This window comes from Notolepis coatsorum, assembly GCF_963971535.1.
Source record: "Notolepis coatsorum genome assembly, chromosome: 17".
NCBI classification, from domain to species: Eukaryota; Metazoa; Chordata; class Actinopteri; order Aulopiformes; family Paralepididae; genus Notolepis; species Notolepis coatsorum.
The window spans coordinates 52,363,150-52,385,021 of NC_140181.1; the positions used below are offsets into that span (position 1 = coordinate 52,363,150).

Here is a 21,872-nt window from a genome sequence, read left to right on the forward strand (position 1 = left end):
TGAAAAACAGGGCTTTTGAGGTGATGAAATCACTGCGCCCAGCGGCCCAGGTAGCAGTGGTTCGGTAAAAAAAAATTCTGAGTATATATATATCTGCTTAGAAAACGAAAATGTCAAATAAAATAAAAAAATATATATATTTCACATGGTAAATACACAGGTCACAACATGTTTACATGAACGTTTTGGAGTTGTATTTGGAGTGTATTTCGTGACTGTTGTGAACTAGGCTACACTGGCACACCTACTTCCAGTGAATGATGCTAAGCTAGGCTAACGTGCGGCTGTTCCCTAAGCCTAATGCATGCACAGAGAAGAAAATGGTATGTATCTGCTTGTCTAACTCCAGGGTAGATGGTAAATAAGCAAATTTCCCAAAAAGTTGGCATGTTCCTTTAACACATTAATTGCCAAAAACGAGAATTCTCAACGTTCAGTGCCATAAACGAAGATTCTCGTTTCTGGGTTGTTTTTCCTTTTTTTTTTATTTTAATACCCTATTCAATCTCACGATGCTGTGTGTTGCCTGAAAAATGCATAGTGGGAATCCGAAGGTGCAGTACCGTCCGCATCCTACCAGGCGGCGGTATCGAGCTACATTTCTAACATTGTATCCTGGGCTATGGAATGACTCCAGGTCTCGGATTTCATTTCTTGTTCTCGGGGAGGCGCACAGTTCTGCCGGTTACATCGAAGCCCGTCAACTATGCTTGATCCGTATGTTATGGTCGTTTATATTTATAACGTCGAGCAAATGGGGATTGGATCTACCGGATGGCGATCAAGAAATTGGAATATTCTTTTTGGATTACTTTAGTGTTCAATGCGAATGCCGTTACTGACGCTCGAATAATCAGAAACGCCCCGGTCGGGGCGCCTGCACAGCGCGGACTCTCACTGGGAGAGTGTAACGTGTGGAAGGTCACACTACCTCCCTCCAGATCCTTCCCTCGCTGTGCAGGCACCCCGACCGAACTGTAGGAGTCGCTGTTTACAACGACCCGGACCCACCCACCGGCTTCCCTCCCGTTGACTGCCAATCGAGCCAGTATGACGGCCGGCCAAGCCGGAGGCAACGCTACCAGCCAGATTTGATACCAGTTTCTCTTGCGTTGGTGACGAGCGCTTAGTCCGCTGCGCCACCCAGCCGCCTATAATACCAATATTCTAGCGTTGATCTCAGATTGATTGTTGATCCAAGCGAGGAATGGCACGCTTCCTAATGAAATGCAATAAAACGCTGTTTAGCTGCGTTTCCTGGGATTACACAGAATTACTCTAAAACTATACTCATATTCACCACGGTATAAAACGGGAATGTATTGATGGAAAAAAGTATCTGTTTTTTGCATCTTGACCAGAAGAAACTCAATGACAATCGACTATATTATTAGATCCATAGCTATAATATTTAATATAGTTTTAGCACTGCAAACACCGGCATGTACCCCCGTTCATTACAGCACTGGCACACACGGCCATACGCCCACAGTGACCTCTGGCGCTCAATGTGTTCAAATGGATTATAATTTATTACTGTATCTACAAATCCTTCTGTTTAAGCATCTTCCCTTTATTCATTTGCTTAGATTTTTTTGTACACTTGATCTCAAGAAGGTGCTGAATGAAATCTCTAGCCCCGCAATTGTAACATGGTGTTATTCACCGGCACAGATGCAAAATAACATCATAATTTATATTCTCCTTTTTTTATTACAATTTAGTCAAGCCTAGTAACAGACACAATATTTCAGACACTGGGAATACATACCCCCAGGTCCCTAGGTGTTTCTAGATACCAAGAACATGCAAATTGACCTTGTAGAAGTGGAGCAATCTTCCATTTACTTAGGCATGTACCTTTAGGCCAGGGGTGGGCAATTATTTTTCCCGGGGGGCCGAATGAGCAACTGAAAATATGTTGGGGGGCCGGGCCAAAATTCCAAACTCAATTATGCATAATATACATTTTATTTCTATATAAAAAGCAGTAAATGGCATTGTTTTGACCCCTGGTAAGAGTGTATGTTATTATTTGGCAATTAAAAGGTGAGGTTAGCTTTCAAAAATATCATTTATTCAAATAGAATTTATTTCCAAAATGATAAACTAAATGTGAAACATTAATAACGAGTTTCTATTGTTTCTATTGAAACAAGGATTTTCTTAGCTTTCTAAAGACATCACATCATCTTATAGCAGAAATAAACAAGACATGTCACTGAACTGTGTAAAGAAAAGTGTCCCCGTTTTGTAGCCTTTTTTACTTTACATGCCTATATTAAACATTTAAGAAAAAAAAATATCAAGTGTCCCATTTCACTTGTTATATTTCCACATTTTAGTGTTCTTCAGTTCTTTTTTGTTTCATTCAGTGTGATAAATCCAGTCTCTGTTGAGCTTTAACAAGTCCATCAAAGTCAGGTTGCATGTCTGAGGTGGAGATGCGAAGCACAGCTGCCAGATGTTCATCAGTGAGAGAGGATCTGTACCTGGACTTGGTAAATGTCATGACTGAGAATGTCTGTTCACATATGTAGGTGGATCCAAAGAGAACCAACATCTTCTGAGCATGTCTCCTAAGCGTATATTGTGCGTGTGAACGTTGACATGAAAAGAAAAAAGTAAAAAAAAAAAAAAAAAAAAAAATTTGAGACAATAGCAAGTCTGGGAGGGAGACAGAGTAGGGGAAACATAGGAAAGAAGGTTCTTTATTGAAACAGTAGAAAGGCAGAGAGGGAGACACAGGAAAGAAGGTTCTTTATTGAGACAGTAGAAAGCCTGAAAGGGAGACAGAGTAGGGGAAACACAGGAAAGAAGGTTCTTTATTGAAACAGTAGAAAGGCAGAGAGGGAGACACAGGAAAGAAGGTTCTTTATTGAGACAGTAGAAAGCCTGAAAGGGAGACAGAGTAGGGGAGACGCAGGAGAGAAGGTTCTTTATTGAGACAGTAGGAAGGCTGAGAGGGAGACACAGGAGAGAAGGTTCTGGCAGGATTCAGGCCAGCAGGGGGTACATGTGGCTTCAGAGGCAGGGGTCTTAACCGCTACACCATCTCTGGGCTTTCCAGCTTTTAACGACCATGTAAATACATTGAAGCAACATTGAAAATCAAGGCACATGCCTGTATCCTCATAGCTCATAGCACCACTTGGCACAGGAAGCTGAGGAGGCCATATGTTGTGTCTATGTGGTGACGTGAGTGTATTCCTGGCAGGAAGGTATACTGTACACACACATGCAGACACACACACACTTAACTTTGCTCTCTGATGACCTGCTTCCTGATTGCTCCACTGTCTAGGGATTAGAACCAAAGCCAACCAACGGTTTTAGACACACGCACATGACCTCCATGCAGTCCTTGTCAGATGGACCCGCCTACAAGATTTACCGTCAGTCGCCACTTAGACGCGAAGGTACCGCTGGTTTTGCTTCAGCAGAGCCAGGTCACCCTCTAGAGGTGTCTGCCTGATGAACGTTGATGATTGTTCCAAGGGTTCGTGGACTATGAACAGCCAGAGAGAGACTGGTGGGAGTAGAGAGCTGTCTCTGAGGCTCCCAGAGAGACTGCCCACTGGAGGTTTGTTTTCTCTCTGATCGCTCACTGGATGTGATTGGATTTTGAGTCTAACCAAAGCCGTAGGACAAACGAAAGCTGGATGTCGACCTTGCCGAGAAAGTATGGGAATTGGCAGCTCTTTTGCACCGAGATCTGATCAAATCTTTACCATACGGTACGTCACCAACAAGTTCTCAGCTTGTCAGGAATTTGATGTGATTGTGTGAATCTGTCATTTGTAGTCTTGGGGTTTTGGCAGGTGTGTTTGCGGTGATCTTGTTGACAGTAGAATAGATGTCTTATCAGCACTAGGCCAAGGAAAGAAGGTCTCCTCCATATGTTTCCAGTTTAGTGTGGTTTCAAGCCTTCAGTGGTGCTGGGGAGCCAGTTTAGTGTGGTTTCAAGCCTTCAGTGGTGCTGGGGTGCCAGTTTAGTGTGGTTTCAACTCAAGCCTTCAGTGGTGCTGGTGCGCAGTCAGAATCAAACCTCTCGTATACAAGCACACGTATACCTTTGCTTCTTTGACACTACGGAATAGACTTCTCTTTGTCTCCCCAAGCTTTAAAGATTCATGTGTGCTACATTTTTAAGATTCATCTCTGGGGGGTTTTCCTGACCCTTTTGACCTTGAGGCTTGTGTATATGACTTTGCGTATCTCCAAACCAGAGCTGTTAAATGTGGCATGTTTTCCTGTGTGCCACTTAGTGGGTGCATAATGTAGGCCAGGCGCTTGGCTCACTTATTCAATACAATTTCCAGTTTTAGCATGTTATCTTGTGCTCTTTCCAGAGAAGAATTCAAAACAGCTTCTTCTTGTCCTGTCTGTTTTGAGTCACTGAAACCATGTGAACATTATTTCGGATAGGGATTTGTAGAAAGGGTTTGGAACTTAGAGATGCAGGATGTCGAGCACCGACATATTATATAGAAATTAATACATTAAGCCCTGCACGTCAGGTTGTGTGTAAAATGCGTGTGTTTGTGTTTCCCTGCACACGCCTTCAGGTTGTGTGTAAAATGCATGTCTGTTTCCCCGACAGAAGCTCCTCTCTCTCCCTCTCTTATCTCTCTCTCCCTTTTTCTCGCTTGCTCGTTCTCTCTCTGCCTTGCTCTGTTTGAGGAAGAGTACAAACTCTTAACAGACTTATAATGGTTCTATGTTTTAATTCAAGTTGAGTTGTTTCTGTGAAGCGTTTTCATGGAGAATGTGCCTTTTTTGTATCTTCTTACCCTCCATCACAGAGTGAGCTTGGCACCGAGGCAGAATCTTCCACGGATCATCCTCAAAGGAATCTTCCAGGGGGTGAAAGTTGTCCGTGGACCCGACTGGGACTGGGGCAACCAAGACGGTGAGTGAGTTGGGGGTAGCGATAGAGAAACAATCCAGCGTCTCCTCCACTGTTATTAATCCTAAACCACTAACCGGCCCGGCGCTGCCAACTCATCAGCACCCCTTAAACCTCGTCCACTGCATGGAAGGGTGCCTCCGTCTTCAAAGCCTTCCAGCACACATCATCTATAATAACCTCTCTCATTAACCCATGAAATGTTGCTGTGTTAATTGGTGTGTCTGCACTTTATGTGTCATGACTCACTCCTGCCTGTTCAACAGATGTGTTGAAGTGTGTGTGTGTGTGTGTGTGTGTGTGTGTGTGTGTGTGTGTGTGTGTGTGTGTGTGTGTGTGTGTGTGTGTGTGTGTTTAAAGACCTTTTCCGGTTAACGTTTATTTTCTTTTTTTCTTCTCCCTCCCAACTTGTTTTGCGCAATGTACAAGTCCCCATGATGATTATATATAGCATGTGTTGCAACTCCAGGGATCAAGAAAATGGTCTTTGGGTTTATTTACCGTTTTGATATGTGGGTTTTCTTGGCTACCAATGTGTACAAACCCAAGAGTCAAGCAAATTTGGCTCAACACTGTAGATCATTAGGGACTCTGAAAGATCTACCATGTATTGAAACAAAATTTCTTTGCAGGGCTTCTGTTTCAAAGACAACTTTTCTTTTCAAATCCCAAATAACCCTCATTGGGGTGGTGTTTCAGTAGATATAAATAGATGTTGAAAACAATCAGTCCCATTCGCAGACTGAATTAAAGACCCTCAAATGGTGCCTTGAGGGAAGGAAGAAGAGTAGCTCTTCTGTGTGTGCGTGTGTGTGTTGTGTGTGTGTTGTGTGTGTGTGTGTGTGTGTGTGTGTGTGGGGTCATCTCTGGGAAATAATCTGCTAGAGCACCATTCCTGAATGGTGCATGTGGTAAGTGCACCGAAAGGGCGGGGGATGGGGGACTGATTCAGTCTGTGCTGTCAGGCAACCATTCTACGCTGATGACTTTGTAATCTTTGAGGCAAAGATTAAACAAGGTTCTTTGAGTTTATAGAAACTGAGTAAATGGGCTTCTTGAGTTTATAAGTGAATAATGTACTTGAGTGTTGTTTGTACGGCCTTTCACTGGTAGCCGGAAAACCCATGGAGGATGGAGGCACGTGTGGAGAAAAAGCCTTTTTGGATTGTTATCTTCTTGAAAGTCGAGAACAGACTTGGCTGCTAAGCCCTTAGCTCCATGTTGCCAGCCACAGATTCATATCTCTATTCCTTTTGATTCTCTGCTCTCAGCAGGAAATCTGATGAGCTACCTCGTTCTAGACATCTTAATCGAATGACTTTGAAACCAAACTTCTGTAATTTGTTCCCATGGCGAGATGATTTCCTCTTTGTTGTATGTCATCTTGTATTATCAATCTCATATCCACTGTCTCATATCTCATATCCACCTTCTGCACACTCAAATGCATTTTCATTCCCCTTTCAACCATTTTGTGTTCTTTTAAGGGACTGTGTGTCCCCGAGTCTCATAACAATGAAATGAGTTCTTTCCTAATGATGTTTCTTTGTCCAATAAGTTGACATTTCTCTTGCTCTCTACTCTCTGTCTCTTTCTCTTTCCTCTTTGTCTATGGTACCCTCGCCTGCTCGTGTCTCGTGTGCGTATGTGCTCATGTGTGTCCGTGGGCTTGTGTAACGTGCGGGGGATGTCTCTGCAGGAGGGGAGGGGAAGGTGGGGAAGGTGGTGGATATCCGAGGCTGGGACACAGAGTCCGGCCGCAGCGTGGCCAGTGTCACCTGGTCCAATGGCACCACCAACGTCTACCGAATGGGCCACAAGGGCAAGGTAGACCTCAAGTACATGTCGGACGTCCAAGGAGGCTTCTACTACAAAGACCACCTACCAAAGCTAGGTATGGACCCCAGCTAAACGATTCCTATTGCATACTACTAAAACATGTGTGTTCCAAGATAGTCTTTCCTATTTCAAACTAAAGCATGTGTTCCAAGATAGTCTTTCCTATTTCATACTAAAGCATGTGTTCCAAGATGGTCCTTCCTATTTCAAACTAAAGCGTGTATTCCCAGATGGTCTTTCAGAGTGTCAGAGAGATGAGTTTCATTGTCAATGGCTCCCATACTGTAGGTTCATGTGTTTTTCCTGGTGGGTTGTATATAGTGTACCGATAGTGTTACTCTGTGTTTGATTGATTGATTGAAAAGTTTATTAACAGATTGCAGAATGGGTACAGTACAGTACAGCTCAATACATACAATTGTTAACACATTAAGGACCAGCCACAAGTTAACTCATGTTTCGGTGCCATGCGTTGTGGACCAGAGCCACGAGTTAACTTGTGGCAAGTTGTTATTGTTTTATTCCATATTAATAACCGTATTAACGTCCCCGATCGACTCTACAGATTTACCTGCATATTTGATTTACGCAACATGCAATACCGGCCAGATCCGCTTAGGGGCGCCATCGCTCCACTGCAGTATCATTGAGGGCGAATGGGAAAAAAAATTCTTTTACTGTCTATGGGCGTTTCATATGAGCCTGGATCCCAAGCGAACATCCTCCATCTTTGATCACGGTTCGAAGCGCAGATTTCAGCCTGGAATAATGGGATTTATGATCAGCCAATGGACATATCGATCTACCAGATGCCGATGAATAATGGGGAAATGCTGCCGGCGATCACATGGGCTGACGGTAGGACACACTTCCCCCAAATTACAGCCGGATTGGACATTGTTGTAAAACGCAAGCGATTGATCATTGAATGTGGCTACTTGAACGCACACTGTATTGCTAATCAATAATACTAATCGGCGTCCCCCGCCGCCCCCATTTCATCCATAGATGCTCTGTAATAGTCCGGATGCTAAGCAGTTTGTTTTATTTCATTCGTATATATACAACAGAAATGCTGTTCGATATAACGTGACTAGCCTTTAGCCCTATAAATAGCTTTCCAGACAAAATACGAGACGAAAACTGCGATAAAGCTTATATTCACGGCGCTATAAAATGACAACCAACCGATGGATTTTTATTTTCTTTAAGCCATTATGAAGGCACTCAAGTGACAATGAGAATGGACAGATAGCAATACTATAAAGTATATATATAGCTATCCAAAAGTACATCGGTTTGTTTACAAAGCGTGGTCCTCCAGCCACATATTAGATGGCTAGGGCCGGTCGTCAATGTGTTAAGGGGATGCAGACCAGAGAAAGACTTTCGTCTTGTTTACATCAGGGTCCCCCATTTTCAATTCATCATAACATATATGACACACACGACATACAGATAGACAGTACTGCTACATCTATACATTTATGACATACCAGATTTGCAAATACAGTACTGTTTGTGATACAAAAAGTGTCCAGAAAAAGAGTGTATATACATTTGACGTAGAAACTGTACATTGGAGGAGGTTGGGTAGGTGGGGTGGGGTTGGGTGGGTGGGTGGGGGGCTGTACATTGGAGGTGGGGGGGGGTGGGTGGGTTGGGTAGTTACTGTGTGTTACTGTGTTACTCTGTGTTTGCGGTGTTACTCTTGTGTTAGTCTGTGTTACAAATCTCACTCTCTGTTACCAGTGTTACTCTGTTACTGGTGTTACCAGTGTTACTCGTGTTACTCTGTGTTCGGGGGAGGAAACTAACTTTTTGGCTTACCAGCCAACTGGCGAGTATATGATTTTTTTTACCAGCCAAACAGATTTTTTACCAGCCATAAATAAATCGCTAATTGTGATAATTACTTCTTTGTATGTCTTCGTCTAAATTGATTTTCAATCATAATAATCACACCGTGTCTCTCTACTCTTTAAAATATTTATTACCATAAAACATTAATAAGTGTCTCTACTCTTCACAATATTAGCATAAAACATATATTAATCACACCGTCTCTACTCTTCAAAATATTAGGATATCACATATTAACATGAAAGAGGGAACTATTCTGGACTGGGTTGGGCTGAACTGGGCAGTGAAAGATGCTGGAGTGAAAGTTGGGCTGGTCTAGGTTGGACTGCGTTGGGCTGGACTGGGCTGGGCAGTGAAAGAACCAAGCATTTCACTGTAATGTAATAGCTAAATAAAACAACTTGAACTTGACTTGTTACATTTGCACTCTGGTTGGATGCCAAACGTATTCTGGTTGTACTGTACTTGTGCTGTATGATGACAATACATTGGAATCGAATCTCATGACAACGCTAGGGGTTCAGCAGGTGTATTCTGAATGACAAGTATGACAACATCACCGTTGTGAACGGCATATTGGGAGAGTGGTGATATGGGGGGAAACCCGGTAATAATTCGGTAATAATAAAATTTCACTCGGCTGCATTTAAGCAAAGCCGCTCAGTATAGTCCACTATGTTGAACACGCGTTATGGTAGCTTGTTACATGCTAGGTAGCTAGCCGGCTAATGCTGGTTGACTTGAGTGAGCCTCACGCCCACTTGTCATTCTCATCCGACTCGAAGGAGACGCGCCGCGTGCTGTTGTTTGCCCCCATGTCAGACAGACCGCACTTATATCCGAAAGCGACGACTCTACATGCAATTATTTTCATCCACTGATGTGTTTTTGTCTACGTTGTCAAGCCGGTGACAGGAGTCTGTAGGTCCGCGCACAGTGATCTGTCCACTTCCCCTAGATGGGCGGCATCTTCTAGAAAACGAGTGTTCATTGGAGGAGCTTAGAGCGCAACGATGATGTTCATTGGTTATGGATTATTATGAGGCGCAAATGGGAGGAATCATAAGGGGGAGTCAGAGTTTGGCTTGTGCCAGTGAGCGAATCAGCAGATTGCAGAATGATTTTTTTGGTTTTGTTTACTACTCGCCAGTGTGGCGAGTGCTCTTCATGAATCACTCGCCAAACATAAATAATACTCTCATTTGGCGAGTCAAATGGCCTAATTTCCTCCCCTGTCTGTGTTACTGGTGTCTCCTCTTTGTAGCTAGCTTTGTTGTTAGCAACATGCTAACTGCTACTACTCAGTGCCGTTTGGAAAATATTTGGAGTCTGCTGTTTAACTTAACGTTAAATGGCAAGATTCTACACTATCGTCTGTAGATTTAGCAAAGAGCAGGTATCCGTCCACTACAATGATCCATGTTCAAACTAGTACTATCTAACTAGTGCAGCCTGCCCAGCTGTAAAGTTGAAAGTTTAATGAGTTGGGATAATCTGCAGCTGAAGAGCCACACACTGTTCATGTTGGAAAATTATGATACTACCAAAGGAAACCATCAAGTATTTTCGATGATACAGTATGTCTGTGGCACTGTGAGTTTGCTGAAAATGTCTCTTCATTAGGCATAACTTTAATACTGTTACAGTCAGTGAAATTAAATGCGACACACATCCCTTGTAAAAATGCCCGGTGTAACGGGTAACATAACGGGTGTTGTTTATTAAGTTACTAAGGTTACTGCAAGTACTTTATTAAACTAAATCAAAAGGGACTTGCAGTGCCGATAAGAATTAGGAGTTTAAATTGTTGAAAGAATTTATTTTTCAAGAAATCATTATTTAGGCGGCTGGGTGGCGCAACGGACTAAGCGCTCGTCACCAACACGAGAGACACTGGTATCGAATCCGGCTGTCAGCGTTGCCTCCGGCTTGGCCGGCCGTCATACAGAGTCAGCGGGAGGGAAGCCGGTGGGGTGGTATTCTGGTTGTAAACAGCGACTCCTACAGGTCAGTCAGGGCGCCTGCACAGCAAGGGAGGGAGATGGTGAGGGTAGTGTGACCTCTCGCATGTTACACCTCACCAATGAGAGTCCGCGCTGGCAGGTGAAAAGATGCTGCTGGCTGTCTCCTATGTCTCGGAGGAAGCATCTGATAGGCTTCAGGGCTCCCTAGACCGACCAGTGGGGGGCACATGCGAGCAACGACCAGGAAGGGGAGGGGGGAATTGGCATAACGACTAAATTGGGATGGGAGAAAATCTGAGAAAAACAGGAGGAGAAAAAGTGGATCAAAAAAAATATCATTATTTTTCTCAAGAAATAGGCATGTTACAATTATTAGCAACCTGTAGAATTATGTGAAACAGAATCTATTAGATTTAGATTAAACTTTTTGGTTGGGCAGGAAAAACACCTGCAATTACACCTATCTGTACTTTCACTTATTGTGACAAGATGGTGATGCTTTATATCTTCTTTGAACCCTCAGGGATTGGATCAAATGAACACCAATCCCATTAAGTCTCATTCAAATATATCGAGGGGCATTGGTCTCTGCTTTGTTAGCAGGAAAGATAAAAGGCATGAATGACCACTAAAAAAGTTCCCAAATACTATTTTTTTGTTCACATTCATGCTGCATTCGATTATAACTCGGAGGTTGGAAATCTCCGACTTCCTACTTGCAAACATTTATTATGTATTAAAAACTGTCTTTGTGAGTTGTAGGTCATGAAAAAAATGCCAAAAAGGTTTAGCATCCATGTTTTTCCAGCTTTGTACAGGTAGCTCGAACGCACGTAGGTCGGAGATGAAGCATTTCCCACTTCCAACTTCCCACCTTTGACCATAAATGAATGCAGCATTACCTAGGGTGCCTGCCAATAATTATTGAGGGCACTGTACATGGCTCTGTTTCTAAAGGCTTCATTACATCAAGCTTCAAAACATTAGGCCTATCAGCATACAATGACCTTATCACCAGTGTACTACAAGGAACTCATGTTTTCATATATTTGCGTGTGTGTGTGTGTGTGTGTGTGTGTGTGTGTGTGTGTGTGTGTGTGTGTGTGTATTGTTGCAGGAGAGCACGCAGAGCTGCAGCGGCAGGAGAGTACTGAGGGCCACACCGTCCAGCAGGGGGACAAGGTCAAGTGTCTCCTGGAGGTGGACATCCTTCGACAGATGCAGGAGGGCCACGGAGGCTGGAACCCCAAAATGGGCGAGGTACTAAACCCCGCCCCCCCCAATACCACATAGACCAATCACACGATACAATTTCTGAAGCATGTTTTCCCCACTGACCAAGGTGGTAGAATTCCAAATGTGTATTGATTGATTGATTGTACAAGCTCCACAAGGTACAATGAATTGTTTGTACAGGGACAGCATAGAAAGAACCCGCCATACCTTCCAATAGACTTCTCTAACCGGCTCAGATGGGACGTCGGTGTGCCTGCAGAGCAAACGCAAAAACAACACATTACTTTCAAATCAATGGTGCTGAGGAGGAGTGTGTCAAGGTCACAGACGCGGCCTGAAACTGACCCTTTTGTGTTTACAGTACATCTGTCGCATCGGGACGGTACACAGAATCACGGACAGAGGCGATGTCAGAGTTCAGTACAGCAACAACATCCGTTGGACGTTCCACCCTGGGGCTCTGACTAAGGTACTGGGTGTCTTGTTACTCACTGCTAGAACAGGACAGGGTGGGCTCATGCTTGTACCTATAGCTAGAACGTCAGTATGACTTTACTTAACTTTACACCCCGTTTTAAATTCTTCACTTTTTATTGCTTTTATATTGCTACAGCCATATCTTAACACATTAAGCTAGAAAGGTGCGCTCATTAGAGCACACATTTCCACCAGACGGTATGCCTATATTAATATCCGATGCCGAAAGTCAGCCTCATATTAACACATTAAACTAGAAAGGTGCGCTCAGTAGAGTGCAAATCTCCACCAGAGATTTGATGCCTATACTATAGTCAATAGAGGGCTTTCACAGAATGTGAGGCTGAGGTCCTTCATACTCTGTCCCGATCCATGTTTAATCTATAACAATTTCAATGTCCACTTCACTCAACCACCTGTATTACACTCCCACCTGGTGGAAATAAAAAGTAATCCCAAACGGACGCACATGTTCAACTCCCCAGTAGCTCCCGGTCAGCCTGGCCAGGCGGAGTTGGCACTCGATTGGCTACAGGACAGGCACTGAAAAGGTCTTTCATCACCAAAACCACGAGAGGTCCTTGTTCATAATAGTCATAATGGTGCACAACAAATATTAGACCAATCTGCCTTTGCAAAATTTTCTATGGACGGATACACGCACACACCGGCCCGATAACATGATCTCCTCCAGGTTGCTGCCTGGTGGAGATAATAAAACCTTTTCCACCTTTTATTTTCACGTTGTTCCCTACAACCTCCAAGTACAATACTTGGTGAAACCACCTCTTTGCTTGAATTACAGCAATGAGTCTTTGGACGGGCTATAGAAAAAAAAACATCTGTAGCAAATATTATAAACATGATGCCCCCCCAAATCATCTTGCAACCTCCTGGTGGGTCCCAACTCACAGGTTGAGAACCACTGACCAAAAAAATCTATAGAGTTAAAATGGATAATGGTTAAAATTCCCCTTTATAATACTAGCATGGTATACAGCTATTGGCACCTCTGCTAACCATACCGTCTGTCTTTCCCTCCTCCTAGGTGAACACGTTTGGTGTGGGAGAGCTGGTGCGAGTGCAGGAGGACATAGACAGTGTGAAGAGACTGCAGGCCGGCCACGGAGAATGGACAGACAGCATGGCTCCTGTACGCTTTTTTAGCCCGACGCTAAACGCTAGCCCGGATGCGTGAACACTTTCGGCAACCAACATGTACTTCCGCGTTTCTCTGATTGGCCAGCGATCGGCCAGCCCTCTTCCCCCTACGCCGGTAACGCGCGCATGCGCATTTCGTACTTGTCTCCCTGTGTACAGCTGAGAGCTCCAGCATAGCTATGTACGCGAGCTAGGCGCAAGCCAGAGTAAAACACAGTTTTCATTCAATCAATAATCAATAATAACATTAACGAGACTCTCGTTGTGTCTATTCTGCTAACGCTACCTCTCATTGCTTTAACGTTACCTAGGCTCTCGTGTCTATCTGCTAACGTTAGCATTAAGCTAACAAGCTGGGGCCGCTGGTGTACAGCTGAGAGCTCCAGCATAGCTAACTTATGTCCGCGAGCTAGGCGCAAGCCAGAGTAAAACAGTTTTCATTCAATCAATCAATCAATAATAACATTAACGAGACTCTCGTTGTGTCTATTCTGCTAACGTTACCTCTCATTGCTTTAACGTTACCTAGGCTCTCGTGTCTATCTGCTAACATTAACGTTAGCATTAAGCTAACAAGCTGTAACGGCACCAGTCTCGCGTCTATCTGCTAACGTTAGCATTAGGTAATAACCGGTTTAAAATGGATGGTGATTACCTCACGTTGTGTCTATTCTACTAGCATTAACCATTAGTTACTAGTACAAACAATCAATAGCGAGTTATATTGATCGCACTATGTACGATAGCCATGCTAAAACGCTAGCACAACATTAGCACCTAACCTAACAACAACAACAAGCTTAACAAGTCAGCGATCTTTTTGTGAGACTAAACTCTCCGCTCGGTGGCAAATTGTGTTGATGTCGGTTTTGTTTCATCAATAAATGAGGCAGAATACACAGTGACTGTATCCTTTTTTGTTTATTGCACAATGAAATCCTACGCGAGACATTAAAGATGGCGGCTTTCTGTTTTTCTGGAGAGCCTCCAACGAGTGACGCGTCTCTCTTCTGACCAATCAGTGGTCTGCAGTGTTTCACGTGACTCATGAGGGGGTAAACGAGCGTAGAGTGGCTGGTATTCACGAAGGAGAGCGCTGGCCAATCAGAGAAACGCGGAAGTACATGTTGGTTGCCGAAAGTGTTCATGCAGCCCGGATAACACTTATCTTAAAGTCATACAATTATAATGGGTATTCATATATTATAATTATGAATGAGCCATCAGAAGCTCTTATATCCGGCTCATGACACATAACACAAGTATGAAACTGCAACACTGTGGCTGTTAATTGAGTCTGGTTGTTGATATAGACGTTATGAACTATTATGGGTATTTATAACCACACTTACAGTGCATTACTAGTTAATGCTGAATATCCTTATAATATGTATGTCTTAAGTCAAGTGGTACTGTAGCCTGATGCTAACCTTCTATACAGTTGTTGATTCTAATCTCTATTTGTTTGGTGCTAGTTGCATCTAAATTCATGCTTCAAGCTCCATTATCTTCATCTGACCTTTTCTGATCTGTTGTCCTGTATGAACGCACAGAGAGGAAATTGGTATCTATCTACTTGTCTGACTCTGGACAAGGCAGTAAGCACATTTCCCATAATGTCGGCTTGTTCCTTTAACACTTTCCGTGCTGACCGTGTTTTCCTTTTTACCCCCTTGAATGCCGCCACCCACTTCAATGATAGCGCTCTCATATTTGTGAACGCATAATCTATGTCTTAAATTATGGCTATGTGTCTAATCTGGCTGTCGCTTATCAATGACTTGTTTGCAGTCAACATTGTCAAAACCGATAGTTTTTTAATCGGTTCATTTCCGTTTTATAGCATTTTGAAAATCGCTAGTTTTTTGAAAGTTTCAGGAAAATATAAAGATTCCGTGATAAACAGCCGTTACTGGAATATTCTGGAATACACAAAAAACGTTGACATTTTTCGGCCTATTTATGAATCGTTTTCATTATCGATAGTATATGTGTACTTATGCATGCTAGAGAAGCGAGCTGAAAAATCGAATCTCTCATTTCCTGATCGCACACACACACACACACACACACACACACACACACACACACACACACACACACACACACACACACACATACACATACACACATAGGGCAAACGCTGATATCTCTGTGAAAACAGCTCTGATTATCCCAAGACTGGTCAAATAGATTCCTTACCTCAGATCAGATGTTCCCCAAAAAGATTATTCCAATTCCTGATCGCCATTCCAAATATCGATCGCGTTTATTGATCCAACGCTGCGTACTGGAAATATGTATTCCACGCTGTTCTGATAGTCCACAATGAGTCCGATGTGCTCGGATTACTTGCCTGAGAAGTAAAATGTGGATTCCGGATTTTTCTTTTCTCATCAATTTTCATTGAGTCCATTCCAAAAGGTTGCATTACCATCCAGGAGACAATAGGGGGCGGTATTTTCCCAATGGAGCTCGGAGAGACTTTGCAGCACTGACGTGATACTATATTGATGAAATATGAATTAAAAACGCTAAAAAAAAAAACTCTATATCGCGTCGTTGGCAATAAACGGTCGACATGAACAAACAACATCGTCAACAGCGTTGTTGGCATTGAAAGTGTTAAGAGTGAGAAAATGGCTCCTTTACTGTAATATGGTGAATTTAGCAGACAGAGCAGCTATACTTCCTAGTAACCCCCAAGCGTCAGCGTGAGCAAGCAGCGGCATGAGACTATTTCAACCTGGCTCACAAAATTCAGGCCAAACTAGGCATTGCAGATCAAATATGAATTAAGATCCAGCAATTGCATATCCTATTTCTCGCCTAAAATGTTGTCGGAAATATATTGTAGTTTCTGTTGCTACTGTTTTAGATGCTGTAGGGGGCAAGGCACTCAGAAGTACATGAATGTCACATCCTTTGGATTTTCCTGGCAAAACGTTTTCATAGAAATCAGTCGACAGGTTGGCAACCCAGAAAGTCGGGGAAGGTCTCATTTCTTAACCCATTCATTGCCGGAGCTTATATCCATCCTTGTAGCCTCTCTGCCAGCTCTATTTGTCTATGGAGATGTTCACCTTCTTTGCAGGGCTATAACTTTTTAAATTGTATTGCTAAATTGACATTACTATGGCCCATTCAACATCAATTATCTATTGTTCAGGATGTAGGAACGTTTTACTTTTTCATTCACACATTCATACAATAATACGGTCTAGAGTATAAATATGTTTTTATCGTTTTCTGCAGTATTTCATAGAACGTGAGATATAGCCATAAATGCATATATTAGATCATCAAATGCAGTTTGATACCGATCGATGCCAGATTAAAAATGTCAACTGTACACGGTCCTAGACGTGTTGACTGATCATCTGCGGTTGACCGGAGGGGGGGGGGGGGGGGGGGTCGTCGTTTATAATTCAATGACCGACGTTAAATGATTTATGTAGTATGGGTGATATATAGATCAGAGCAGTTTGTATCGAAAATGGTAAAGAAAAACGCTGAAACTCACCCCAGTCTCCTCTTACCGTTGGGTGATGAGCGTGGAGCAAAAAGATCGCTATTGTGGGATGTTGATCTAGGTGATCCAGTTCCGGTTTGTATAATACTAATACACGTCCAATCATGTTGTTTATTGAGTTATGGATTGGCAACGGATCGATATGCACAGTGTCTGGATAGAGTCCCGCTAGAGATAGCGAGTGGCCGGACAGAATAGGGGACGGACTAAGCACTTCCGACCACTTCCGGTTTTGGCAACTCGCCGATCGGCCACTAGGTGGCGGTATTGAAGCGTTACAGAGTTGAGCGGAGTCCTACAACACCAGCAAAGACTCCGTGGGTGAAATGTGAATACCATGACGGAAATATGAAATATTGATCTCAAAGACGCTGTAAGACGTCATTGGCAGATTACGCATGGCGGAGAATGACGTCTTAACACGTCATCGGCGGAGAATGGGTTAAGTTGCGTTACAATTACATTCACACATTGGCAATAGAAAGCGAATTATTACATCAACATTTCTTACAAATAGCACTGGGGTGTAACCGGACCCATCAATTATGTTCGTAGCCCCTTGGCTCTCACCAAAGTGAGACAATTAAGCTATTGTTGGGTCAAACTAAGGAATTCCTCCACAGCACCTTTAAGTGCCTTGCTCAACAAGGGCACTTCACCAGTAGGTTTTACATTCACCCCCACCCCGAGACTTTCCTGCTTGTCCACTGAGGGAACCAGCGACATTCCGGCCATAAACCTGCTTCTCTAACCTGCTTCTCTACCGCTGCCTCCAAGGATAACAGTGTGGACATGTACTATACAGGCCAGGAGCTGTTTACTTCCATGTACTATACAGGCCAGGAGCTGTTTACTTCCATGTACTATACAGGCCAGGAGCTGTTTACTTCCATGTACTATACAGGCCAGCAGCTGTTTACTTCCATGTACTATACAGGCCAGGAGCTGTTTACTTCCATGTACTATACAGGCCAGGAGCTGTTTACTTCCATTTACTATACAGGCCAGGAGCTATTTACTTCCATGTACTATACAGGCCAGGAGCTGTTTACTTCCATGTACTATACAGGCCAGGAGCTGTTTACTTCCATGTACTATACAGGCCAGGAGCTGTTTACTTCCATGTACTATACAGGCCAGCAGCTGTTTACTTCCATGTACTATACAGGCCAGCAGCTGTTTACTTCCATGTACTATACAGGCCAGGAGCTGTTTACTTCCATGTACTATACAGGCCAGGAGCTGTTTACTTCCATGTACTATACAGGCCAGGAGCTGTTTACTTCCATGTACTATACAGGCCAGCAGCTGTTTACTAACATGTACTATACAGGCCAGGAGCTGTTTACTTCCATGTACTATACAGGCCAGGAGCTATTTACTTCCATGTACTATACAGGCCAGGAGCTGTTTACTTCCATGTACTATACAGGCCAGGAGCTATTTACTTCCATGTACTATACAGGCCAGGAGCTGTTTACTTCCATGTACTATACAGGCCAGGAGCTATTTACTTCCATGTACTATACAGGCCAGGAGCTGTTTACTTCCATGTACTATACAGGCCAGGAGCTGTTTACTTCCATGTACTATACAGGCCAGGAGCTGTTTACTTCCATGTACTATACAGGCCAGCAGCTGTTTACTTCCATGTACTATACAGGCCAGCAGCTGTTTACTTCCATGTACTATACAGGCCAGGAGCTGTTTACTTCCATGTACTATACAGGCCAGGAGCTGTTTACTTCCATGTACTATACAGGCCAGGAGCTGTTTACTTCCATGTACTATACAGGCCAGCAGCTGTTTACTTCCATGTACTATACAGGCCAGCAGCTGTTTACTTCCATGTACTATACAGGCCAGGAGCTGTTTACTTCCATGTACTATACAGGCCAGGAGCTGTTTACTTAGGAGCTGTTTACTTCCATGTACTATACAGGCCAGGAGCTGTTTACTTCCATGTACTATACAGGCCAGGAGCTGTTTACTAACATGTACTATACAGACCAGGAGCTGTTTACGTCCATGTACTATACAGGCCAGGAGCTATTTACTTCCATGTACTATACAGGCCAGGAGCTATTTACTTCCATGTACTATACAGGCCAGGAGCTGTTTACTTCCATGTACTATACAGACCAGGAGCTGTTTACGTCCATGTACTATACAGGCCAGGAGCTATTTACTTCCATGTACTATACAGGCCAGGAGCTGTTTACTTCCATGTACTATACAGGCCAGGAGCTGTTTACTTCCATGTACTATACAGGCCAGGAGCTGTTTACTTCCATGTACTATACAGGCCAGGAGCTGTTTACTTCCATGTACTATACAGGCCAGGAGCTATTTACTTCCACAATCCTGACTCAGCCTCATAATTTAAACCTTGGTAAACCACGACTGAATCCTTGACCTCCTGAATCTTTTTGCCCACATTTTTTTTTCCACTCCCCACTTCTTTTTCTACCCCTATCTGTCATAACCCTTATTTGGTTTGCTACCCTGCCCATTTACAACCCTCCTTCCCTTCCTCTTTCCCCCCAGGCCCTCGGTCAGGTCGGGAAGGTGCTGAAGGTGTATGCTGATGGCGACCTGCGCGTGGCCTTCGGCGGCCAGACGTGGACCTTCAACCCGGCGTGCCTCTCGGCGCAGCCCGTGGAGGTGGACGCCAACCTCATGACGGCAGAGAACCCCAATGAATCTGGAAGTAAGGACTGGAGCCTGAGGGACTGTCACTTCATCCATCCAGCCAGCTCCGCTTTTTCTCCTCTGCTCCCCTCCTCTCTCTCTTTCTCAATCACTCTTTTCTTTCCGTCTTCATCCTCTGCCTTCATTCCAGCCTTCTCGCCATGCATGAACTCTCTACAGGTTGTGACCGTGGCACAGGCGGTCACTGCTAAAGCTTTTCTTTTTGTGCAAAGTCTTATCTGCATGCATGTGGTACAGGGTTGGTTTCATTCAGCTGAACATTTCCTTGTCCATGGTTTTTCATAATCCTGCATTGTCAGCATGCCAGGAATTTGTCATTGTGTCAAAAGTCTGCTATCACCATCCTTGCTCTTTCATAACTGAGCCTATTCTGTCCATGTCTCGCATTAATCTCTGCACAGGACAGAGGAAGTGACGAGGGGCGTGTTATGTGTGTGTGTGTGTTTCTTTGTGTGTGTGTGTGTGGTCTGGTCGTGCTGCATGTCGCGGACATTTCGACTCATTCCAATGGCTGTACATTGACCTTGACTTCAAACAAATGTTGTTAACCAATGCTGTTTCTGTTTGTGCTCCTGTGTGGTCCCTCTGGAGTCTGCCTGGAGGGGCCCTCAGAGGCCCCCGGCGCAACGCGACCTAAAACACACAATTCCATTATCTGGGGGTCCAGAATTCAATTAGCCATTTTTTCTCCTCTTTTCTCTCTTTCTCTCTATTCCTATCTCTTTCTCTTCTCCATGTTCCTATCTGTTTCCCTCTCTCTTTTCTCTCTATTCCTGCCTCTTTCTCTTCTCCATGTTCCTATCTGTTTCCCTCTCTATTTTCTCTCTCTCTATCCTTGCCTCTTTCTTTCTCTCTTTTCACTCTCTCTATCCTTGCCTCTTTCTTTCTCTCTTTTCACTGTCTCTCTCCAGGCACAGTGATCTCGGTTCTGGAGAAGCTGCTGTCTCAGTCCACAGAGCAGGACAACCCCAGCCGACTGGTCATTGAGGCGGCGCACGGCAGTGCAAACAAAGTCAGAGAGCTGGTGCAGAAGTACCCAGACAAGGTGAGTGCAGCACTGCCCTCTCCCTCTGCTGCAGTCCACTGCTCTGTTCCAACAGCATCCACCAGGACGACAAGTACTGTTTAGACCAGGGCACAATGCTGTACTTTTTCTTATTGTTATTGCCTTCTGCTTTATTAGACAATGAACAGTGTGGGGTTGAATTATCATGAGTACCTCAGACATAGAACCATAGTCAACTTTGATTGGCCAAAATTTGCCGATAGTCAAACTGGGCTGTGGGGGGTGTGTGAAGAAGTCGACTGAAGGCTTCTTTTCCTCTGCAAAAGCATGCAATTGGTCCACTGATGGATACATCTTGATATGTCTAGTAGTGTGTGAAATCCTCTTTCTCTGTGCCCATTTTCTTAGGCAGTTAGCCTCGCTGGTATGTGCGCCATTAGTGTTAGCCACGCTTCTAGGCCTCTTTGCTTTTGGAAAGAATGATTTATAAAAAAAATAGGTTGGCAGTCGACTAGTCGAGGTCAGCCCTAAACCATAAATGATATACATCCTGTATCCTTTCAGAGGAACAATGTTTTCAAACTGTATTATCTAAAGATGGTAAGTTAATTCATTGACCGCCACGCTGTTTTCCCATCTTTAATCCCTGGCACCAGCATTTCAGACCGTTTTAACGATGTTTGTAGACCCATCGTATATTCTATATTATAGCTATGGAGACATACTATGGATCCCCAATAGGGAACAAACCGTTTGTTTCTACATACATCCGTTCCTGCGCAACCCCAGCCTAAAGTGGCCCGTTTAAAAATAAATCCATGCAAATTTTCTAGGAAGAGAGATATTGCGTCTTTAGTGCACAGCATGCGCACATGCTTGTTGCTCGACACAAATACATTTCCAGGTCAAGGACTTGTAATTTTCACACACACAGTCTCTTTTGTTTACTTTATTTAAATAATATCAAAATAATACCAGGTCCAACAGACCGTGTCTCTCAAGGTCCCGCTCTCCACAAGCCCACGAAATACCACTGGATGGTCGGTTGATTTCACAGTTCTCTCGTCAGTCTCTCTTTCACCTTCTCGCTCTACTCCACAACTCCAACTCCTTACTCCACTCCCCTTCTCCTCTCTATCCTAGTGTTAACCTAAGGAGCCCTATTTTCTGAAA

At 43.8% G+C, this 21,872-nt stretch overlaps 1 protein-coding gene across 3 annotated transcripts in view; it reads left to right on the forward strand.

Annotated features, from left to right (window-relative positions):
- mib2 (MIB E3 ubiquitin protein ligase 2) overlaps positions 1-21,872 on the forward strand; it is a 185,510-nt gene that overhangs the window by 111,955 nt on the left and 51,683 nt on the right. For 2 of the 3 annotated variants that reach the window (XM_084332644.1, XM_084332643.1), the window contains exons 4-10: positions 4,806-4,912; positions 6,609-6,803; positions 11,693-11,835; positions 12,173-12,280; positions 13,337-13,441; positions 19,529-19,691; positions 20,605-20,738. In XM_084332644.1, coding sequence (XP_084188770.1) covers positions 4,806-4,912; positions 6,609-6,803; positions 11,693-11,835; positions 12,173-12,280; positions 13,337-13,441; positions 19,529-19,691; positions 20,605-20,738 — 955 coding nt within the window. Of the gene's footprint in view, positions 1-3,487; positions 3,738-4,805; positions 4,913-6,608; positions 6,804-11,692; positions 11,836-12,172; positions 12,281-13,336; positions 13,442-19,528; positions 19,692-20,604; positions 20,739-21,872 lie in introns of those variants that run through there. The other variant, XM_084332645.1, reaches the window with a different exon arrangement.